This window comes from Schistocerca gregaria, chromosome 9 (assembly GCF_023897955.1).
Source record: "Schistocerca gregaria isolate iqSchGreg1 chromosome 9, iqSchGreg1.2, whole genome shotgun sequence".
Classification (NCBI taxonomy): Eukaryota; Metazoa; Arthropoda; class Insecta; order Orthoptera; family Acrididae; genus Schistocerca; species Schistocerca gregaria.
The window spans coordinates 130,738,043-130,747,579 of NC_064928.1; the positions used below are offsets into that span (position 1 = coordinate 130,738,043).

The window sequence follows — 9,537 nt, forward strand, 5'->3', positions numbered from 1 at the left end:
ACTCAATATGACTCTTAGTCTGATCACAAGGGGTGGCCATTATTGCATGCGTTGATCACGTAGGCTGACGTGAGGATCAATGAACTATACTTTACGGGATGTATCTGGAACATCTTAGGTGATTAGAAGTTAGTAGACAGGAATACAGTTAAATACTTAGCTTTAATTCAGCATCATTACAAGTGCAGTTATAGACTTAACTGCGAATATTGCTTTACAGTTCTGACTGCTTCACACGTATAGATCAATTGTTGTTGTTGTTGTGGTCTTCAGTCCTGAGACTGGTTTGATGCAGCTCTCCATGCTACTCTATCCCGTGCAAGCTTCTTCATCTCCCAGTACCTACTGCAACCTACATCCTTCTGAATCTGCTTGGTGTATACATCTCTTGGTCTCCCTCTACGATTTTTACCCTCCACGCTGCCCTCCAATACTAAATTGGTGATCCGTTGATGCCTCGGAACATGTCCTACCAACCGATCCCTCCTTCTTGCCAAGTTGTGCCGAAAACTTCTCCTCAATCCTATTCAACACCTCCTCATTAGTTATGTGATCTATCCATCTAATCTTCAGCATTCTTCTGTAGCACCACATTTCGTAAGCTTGTATTCTCTTCTTGTACAAACTAGTTATCGTCCATCTTTCACTTCCATACATGGCTACACTCCGTATAAATACTTTCAGAAACGACTTCCTGACACTTAAATCTATACTCGATGTTAACAAATAGATCAATTGTCAATGCATAAACTGTATGTGGCGCCTGGCTAGGTCGTAGCTGCTGACATAGCGGAATGCTATGCTACCTAGCGTCTCTGCGAATGAGACCTCTGAAGCTATAACGAGTGAAGCATTCCTGTTAAAGTCGGCTCTAGAATTGTGCAGTGCGCTAGCTTGTCTCGTCAGACCAGCCAAGTGGCGGCGCTCGGTCTGCTAGCGTCGACAGTGGCGACTCACGGGTCCGATGTGTACTGACGGACCGCGGCCGATTTGAAGCCTGCAACCTAGCAAGTGTGGTGCCTTTTGGTGACACGGCGAGGGGAGGGAAGCAAAACCTGAAATGCCTAACTCCAGTTTCGTACTTTCCTTTAGAAAGGAGAATCCTGGAGAAGTGCTCTAATATAATCTCTGTACCACTGAAAAGATTAATGAAATTAGTATTAGTGTCGGTGGTGTTGAGAAACAGCTGTAAACGTTAAAACTGAACAAAGCTCCAGGTCCGATGAAATCACTGTCAATTTCTATACTGAATTTGTAGCTGTGTTAGCCGCTCTTCTTACTATAATCTATCGTAGATCCCTTGAACAATAAACTGTGCCCAGTTTTACGAAAAAAGCACAGGTCACACCCGTCTAGAAGTTGCAGTTCCGCCGAGATTACAAGGGTAGCGCGGAGTAGCCGCATGGTTTGAGGCGTCATGTCACGGACTGCACGGCCACTCCCGCCAGAGGTTCGAGTCCTGCCTCGAGCATGGGTGTTTAACTTGTTCTTCATATAAGTTAGTTTAAGTGGTGTGTAAGTCTAGGGACCGATGACCTAAGCAGTTTGGTCCCTTAGGAATTCACACACATTTGAACATTTTGTATTATAAGGTTTGCATAAGGTAAACAAGCAAGGGGTTCCTCTCCTGTCTACTGTTAAAGATCTGGGTGCTCCTACTTACAACTCTGCCAAGTATTTAGCATCCATCCCCAGTCCCCATGTCAGGAAATGCGAACATCATATTTCCAATTCTCTGCTTTTTATTCAGCATTTGAACTCTTTGTGTCTCTGTCCCGCGGATTTGCTAGCTATTTTTGATGTTATGTCACTTTTTAACAGAATTCGTTTTGAGGATTCTTTGCAGTTAATTGGTAAAAAAATGGACGAAGAAACAACTAAGTTTTGTCGCCATATATTGACGTCCACGTACTTTTTTTATGACAAATATTTTCGACAAACTGCCATTGTTGGTATGGGGAGTCCAATATCCTCCACAGTTGCCACTTTGTTTATGGAAGATTTTGACGACACGGTACTGAAGTCGGCGCTCTAAAAACCAGCTTGTTTTTGGAGATACGTCGGCGATACGTTTATGATATGGCTGCATGGGAGCGATGCTCTTGATCGTTTCCTAGATCATTTTAACTGTCTGCATCCCAATATCAAGTTGAAAAGGATGGAAAACCGTTTTTAGATGAGTTGGTATACAGGAGGTATGATGGGATATTAGGACACAGTGTTTACGGTAAGTCCACACAAACAGACCGATATCTTCACTCTTCAAATTGTCGTGTGTCGTACCAATGCAAAGGGTCCTACGTACAATGGTAAAGCCAATGCCAGCTCAGATTCAGATAGTTTGACACAACAGCTGGATCATCTGAAGGCAATATTTAAGCATAATGGTAATACCAGTAACCAGATCCGTCGTGCTCTACGTATTGGACCTTCGCGGTAACCAACAGAAGATACAAGCAAATTGGTGGCGTTCCTCCCTTTCGTGGGAAACATATATTCAAAAATAGGAAGAATTTTAAAGAGATTTTATATTAAAAGTGTATTCCGTCTGCCAGCTAAGGTTGGAGCGTTCCTTGGCTCAGTAAAGGATGATTTGGATTTGAGGAACCCCAATTTCTAGAAAATTACGTTCCATTACGGGAAAGCCTACACTGGACAAACGAATCGTACGGTCCAGGATCGACGCGTTCATTTCAGCCGGCACAGTCTGCGGTTGCGGAACATTGTTTTACCGAAGGACGTAAAATTTTGTATGAGACGCAAATGGTTGCCCCTGTATCGCGTTATTGGGAGTATTAAGTGGAAAAAGCTATTAAAATCGTAGGATCCTACGCAGTGCCGTAGGGGACCGCACCGCCACTTCCCAGCAAATTAGGGACACTGTTGCTCCTGGGGTATCGGCGAGGACCATTCGCAACCGTCTCCATGAAGCTGGGCTACGGTCCCGCACACCGTCAGGCCGTCTTCCGCTCACGCCCCAACATCGTGCAGCCTGCCTCCAGTGGTGTCGCGACAGGCGTGAATGGAGGGACGAATTGAGACGTGTCTTCTTCAGCGATGAGAGTCGCTTCTGCCTTGGTGCCAATGATGGTCGTATGCGTGTTTGGCGCCGTGCAGGTGAGCGCCACAATCAGGACTGCATACGACCGAGGCACACAGGGCCAACACCCGGCATCATGGTGTGGGGAGCGATCTCCTACACTGGCCGTACACCTCTGGTGATCGTCGAGGGGACACTGAATAGTGCACGGTACATCCAAACCGTCATCGAACCCATCGTTCTACCATTCCTAGACCGGCAGGGGAACTTGCTGTTCCAACAGGACAATGCACGTCCGCATGTATCCCGTGCCACCCAACGTGCTCTAGAAGGTGTAAGTCAACTACCCTGGCTAGCAAGATCTCCGGATCTGTCCCCCATTGATCATGTTTGGGACTGGATGAAGCGTCGTCTCACGCGGTCTGCACGTCCAGCACGAACGCTGGTCCAACTGAGGCGCCAGGTGGAAATGGAATGGCAAGCCGTTCCACAGGACTACATCCAGCATCTCTACGATCGTCTCCATGGGAGAATAGCAGCGTGCATTGCTGCGAAAGGTGGATATACACTGTACTAGTGCCGACATTGTGCATGCTCTGTTGCCTGTGTCTATGTGCCTGTGGTTCTGTCAGTGTGATCATGTGATGTATCTGACCCCAGGAATGTGTCAATAAAGTTTCCCCTTCCTGGGACAATAAATTCACGGTGTTCTTATTTCAATTTCCAGGAGTGTAATTACTACACGCACAGAGGCATTCAAACAATTGTTCTTCCCACGCTCCATACGTGACTGGAACGGGAAGAAGCCCTAATAACTGCTACTCTAGGACAGTACACTATGCCACGCACTTTACGGTAGTTTGCAGAGTATACGAGGGCTGAATAAAAAGTAATGCCTCCATCTTCGTTAATTGGATGGGAATATTTTAATAAATGAATGTGATGTTTAATTGCCAATATTCACTTTTCCACGTAATCACCAGCAAATTGGATAAATTTCTGCCAACGATGAACAAGTTTTCTCTGAAGCCGCCACAGAAGAAACTGACACTCCGAAACCACAGTCTCACAGTTCTCTCAACGTCTTCATCAGAAGCGTAATGATGTCCCCGCAGATCGTCTTTCATTATCGGGAACAGATGGTCAGACGGTGTTAAATCTGGACTGTATGGAGGATGCCGTACGGAGGTGAGTTCTGCTGTGGTGGCACGTGAATTGTGTGGTTTGCCAAGCAAAGCAATAATGTGACCCTCACGTTCTTGTAAAATGCCGACTGTGCTTGCAATTTCTCTCCAAGTGATACGACGACCGTCCTGAATCAATGTGTCAACATTCTGCTTGTCAAACTCGGTGGTTGCTGTCACAGGACGTCCAACTCTTTGTTTGTCACGCTTTAAACTTACTCGCCCAACGATGCACAGTACTAACATCAACACAATCACCGTAAACTGCTTTCATTCTCTGATGAATCTCAATTTGGGGTGACACCTTCTGCTGTCAAGAATTCAACGACTGCACTTTGCTTAAATCGCATTGACCGACCGTTTGCGCAGGGTTCCATACTTTAAGATGTAAAAACACCACTGTTCAATGCTAAGGCTTCCCACCAACTGGAACTGTAGAGAAGAGGCTGCGGAACAAGTCGTTACCTGCAACATACCAATTCTGCCAACTACTGAAGAGTTACGAAGGTGGAGGCATTACTTTTCAATCAACCCTCGTAGATGTAGAGGTACATTGCTAATGGCAAGAGTACATGGAAGCTGTTGTCTTGTAGCAAATGACCAGTTCTCTCCCTGGTCCCGAACGTTTGAGTCTCTTGACGTTTCTGTTAATATGCTACCATACAGAGCCATTATTCTTGAAATACCAGCGGAGTGTGCGCTGATATGAAGTTCGAGTCTCGGTCGGGCACACAGTTTTAATCTGCCAGAAAGTTTCATATCAGCACACACTCCGCTGCAGAGTGAAAATCTCATTCTGGTAATATCCCCCAGGCTGTGGCTAAGCCATATCTCCGCAATACCCTTTCTTTCAGGAGTGCTAGGTCTGCAAGGTTCGCAGGAGAGCTTCTGTAAAGTTTGGAAGGTAGGAGACGAGATACTGGCAGAAGTAAAGCAGTGAGCACTAGGAGTGAGTCGTGCTTCGGTAGCTCAGATGGTAGAGCACTTGCCCGCGAAAGGCAAAGGTCCCGAGTTCGAGTCTCGGTCGGGCACACAGTTTTAATTTGCCAGGAAGTTTCAAGTCCATTTTTATTTTTCAGCGCTCGTTTAACTCTGTACCTCAGAATGAACAAAAATGGACTTGTACCGCTATTGAAATCAGCCCTTCATTTGTTAAGACATAAAGACATAACTTCCATGACACTACAAGGTGTTGCAGAAACACTATATAGGAAGAATGAGATTACAGTATACGTAACAAGTAATTGAGGAAATAGGGTGTAAGTGCTACTTTGAGATGCAGGTTAGTACAGGAGAGAAATTCGTGGTGGGTGTATCAAACGAGACAGAGGAGTGATTAATTAAAAAAAATGTGGGCCTTGATCTCCAGACCACCCCTTACTTATGGAACATATTTTGATCTTGTTTGAGATTTTATTATAAATGGTCTAGTCCTGGGAGGGCCTCCAAATCTTGAGGCCCATCCCATTAGAACCCAACTCCTCCCCCCCCCCCCCCCCCCCCACCTCCCGTTACAGCACCGCTGTGGTGATAGTGATGGATCGTGTCGTCGTCACGTCACAGGTTGTTGCACAAGAGTATGCTTATACGGCTAGACTGTAGTCGCATGCTTAGCTGGACTGCGAAAGAAGGTTGGATGTATCCCAGAGTTAATTCCCATCTTCCAATAGCTATCCAATGTAATTTACACGACATATTCGAGAATATTACTTCTTTAACTATGAGAAGCTCTGGTCTCTGATGTAAAACTGTGTTCATGTCTCGAAGAAATTGTGGTCTCGTTTGTTTCAGGTGCTGTACACGGAGGGGGCTATGCCTATATCGTCTGTACGGAAAGTTTTGGTGTCGTTCCAGAGCCCGGCTCCTTCGAAGCCAAACTGACGGACCAGCTGTCGCGCCTCTGGACCAATTTTGCGAAAACGGGGTGAGTACCAGAAGCAGCAGAAGCTGCACAGGTGAGGCCCACGTGCAACTGGTCCACCAAATACAGTAGTCATGTTGGTTAACAGTGCATCGACAACGTATTGCCTTTTCTGCTTACTTTGATTTAGTTATTTCGTTTTCCTGCCACAACAACTTCCTTTCATGTGTCGAACCCTGAATCTCGGAATAGCACTAACAATCAACGTTTTCAATTACTTATTGCATATATTTTAATTTTACTGCATGGGGAGTGGAAGAACACCGAATATTAAAAGAACTCCCATAACTAAACAAGCACTCAGAAGGAAGAGGAATTTATTAACGAACAAATACCTTATAAAGGAACTAGAAAGAGAGTCATAAAGAAATGTTTTCGAAATTTTAAACTATGCTTATGAAGGGGGGGCTCTTGTGGCAGAAGCAAAGATGAAAATTATAAGCAATAGGGAAGTGGATTCGAAGAAGAGCACAAAAATATTGTAGACTGAAAGTAGATATAATGATAAAAGGAAATACCAAGAGAAATAAAGATAAAACATTGATAAACGTGATACTGAGTGTAAAAACTTAATTAACTGTACATATACACTCCTGGAAATGGAAAAAAAGAATACATTGACACCGGTGTGTCAGACCCACCATACTTGCTCCGGACACTGCGAGAGGGCTGTATAAGCAATGATCACACACACGGCACAGCGGACACACCAGGAACCGCGGTGTTGGCCGTCGAATGGCGCTAGCCGCGCAGCATTTGTGCACCGCCGCCGTCAGTGTCAGCCAGTCTGCCGTGGCATACGGAGATCCATCGCAGTCTTTAACACTGGTAGCATGCCGCGACAGCGTGGACGTGAACCGTGTGTGCAGTTAACGGACTTTGAGCGAGGGTGTATAGTGGGCATGCGGGAGGCCGGGTGGACGTACCGCCGAATTGCTCAACACGTGGAGCGTGAGGTCTCCACAGTACAGCGATGTTGTCGCCAGTGGTCAGCGGAAGGTGCACGTGCCCGTCGACCTGGGACTGGACCGCAGCGATGCACGGATGCACGCCAAGACCGTAGGATCCTACGCAGTGCCGTAGGGGACCGCACCGCCACTTCCCAGCAAATTAGGGACACTGTTGCTCCAGGGGTATCGGCGAGGACCATTCGCAACCGTCTCCATGAAGCTGGGCTACGGTCCCGCACACCGTTACGCCGTCTTTCGCTCACGCCCCAACATCGTGCAGCCCGCCTCCAGTGGTGTCGCGACAGGCGTGAATGGAGGGACGAATGGAGACGTGTCGTCTTCAGCGATGAGAGTCGCGTCTGCCTTGGTGCCAATGATGGTCGTATGCGTGTTTGGCGCCGTGCAGGTGAGCGCCACAATCAGGACTGCATACGACCGAGGCATACAGGGCTAACACCCGGCATCATGGTGTGGGGAGCGATCTCCTACACTGGCCGTACACCTCTGGTGATCGTCGAGGGGACACTGAATAGTGCACGATACATGCAAACCGTCATCGAACCCATCGTTCTATCATTCCCAGACTGGCAAGGGAACTTGCTGTTCCAACAGGACAATGCACGTCCGCATGTATCCCGTGCCACCCAACGTGCTCTAGAAGGTGTAAGTCAACTACACTGGCCAGCAAGATCTCCGGATCTGTCCCCCATTGAGCATGTTTGGGACTGGATGAAGCGTCGTCTCACGCGGTCTGCACGTCCAGCACGAACGCTGGTCCAACTGAGGGGCCAGGTGGAAATGGAATGGCAAGCCGTTCCACAGGACTACATCCAGCATCTCTACGATCGTCTTCATGGGAGAATAGCAGCCTGCATTGCTGCGAAAGGTGGATATACACTGTACTAGTGCTGACATTGTGCATGCTCTGTTGCCTGTGTCTATGTGCCTGTGGTTCTGTCAGTGTGATCATGTGATGTATCTGACCCCAGGAATGTGTCAATAAAGTTTCCCCTTCCTGGGACAATGAACTCACGGTGTTCTTATTTCAATTTCCAGGAGTGTAGTTTGACATAACAGTTTTGGAAGGAAAATTATGGGGGGAATACGAAGATGTAGACCAATAACATGAGTATTGCGAAGTGTTATTAGTGAATCGAAATGCTGCGACTACTAGCTAGAGATAGATCTGGCAGGGGACAGAAAAGGACCGATATGTAACCAAGGCATTGCTTTAGTGTTTGATGATAATGGTGACAGTTGTCTGTCAAACAATATGGCCCGCGCGCCTACCTCTGCTTGTTGCGCTTCTTCCTCTTTACCTTTCTCCGTGTGTCACGCCACTCACTTTTCCCTTATCTTCGCTTCCTTCTGTTTCATCACTTTCCACGCTCTCTCCCTCTTCCACCTTTTCTTCTCATGTCCATTTCTGCTAATCTTAATAGCTTACACTAACCTACCCATTGTTTATATTTATTGTTGTAATTATCATTGAAGAATATAATCCATGCATTTTTTCTGCACCATGATCAGTTTCTAAATGCTGTATTCTACATTACATGTAACTTATAACATGCTTAAGGTAATGTAAGTATTGCAAAATACGGACAATGACTGGATAGATACTTAGCCCTATGGGCTTAATCTGGCCAGGTTAAATAAGTGAGTGAACCTGCGATTGTTCGGTCGTGAGTAAGCTATCCTTTTCCATGTGCAGCCAACTGGCAGACCCCGAGGTGGAGGTGTCATGGCCGGCTTTCACAGAGAAGGACGAGTCCTACCTGCACATCACCAGCGACGGGCTGTGCATAGCCAAGCGGCCGTTTGAGGAACGGGTGGCCTTCTGGGAGAAACTCTATGACCGGTACGAGAGCTAGCCGCCAGCATCAGTACAGAACCCAGCTGCATCACAGGAAGTCGTCTAAATGTGATCAGGAGAGGCAGTGGCCAGTCTTCATGCCGACTACCAGAAAAACCTTAAACATGTTATGTACAATGGATGTTTGAAATATTGTCTATGAAGAATGAAAATGCATGAAATATATCGTAACAATACATTATTTTATCTTATTTTTTTTACTTGCAGATGGTCAATGACACATATCGATTTTTCTCTGTCGTATTTCAACTTCAGTGACGGTACGAGATTCGTTTTTCTCTCATCAGGCGTCTTCTGATTCCATCGTCACGAATTCCTCTCTTCTGCCACTCTCTACATCTCAGTGTAGCACCTGCAACCCAACATCCTCAGTTTTGTATACACTCCAGTCTCTGTCTCCCCCTGTGTTTTCACCTATCTAAAGCTCCATCCAGTACTGTGGAAGTTATTCATATCTTACCTCACGTCCAATCATCCCGTCCCTTCTTGTTGTCAATGTTGCCCACATGTTCTTCTACTCGGTGATTCCGTGTAAAAACCTCACGACTGCCTTATCACTACACCAA

The 9,537-nt window shown here is 46.4% G+C and overlaps 1 protein-coding gene across 2 annotated transcripts in view; it reads left to right on the forward strand.

Annotated features, from left to right (window-relative positions):
- LOC126292208 (esterase FE4-like) overlaps positions 1–9,149 on the forward strand; it is a 106,815-nt gene extending 97,666 nt beyond the window's left edge. For both annotated transcript variants that reach the window (XM_049986061.1, XM_049986060.1), the window contains exons 9-10: positions 6,016–6,148; positions 8,810–9,149. In XM_049986061.1, coding sequence (XP_049842018.1) covers positions 6,016–6,148; positions 8,810–8,969 — 293 coding nt within the window. In that variant the 3' untranslated portion in view covers positions 8,970–9,149. The remainder of the gene's footprint in view (positions 1–6,015; positions 6,149–8,809) is intronic.
- Positions 9,150–9,537: the final 388 nt, after the last annotated feature.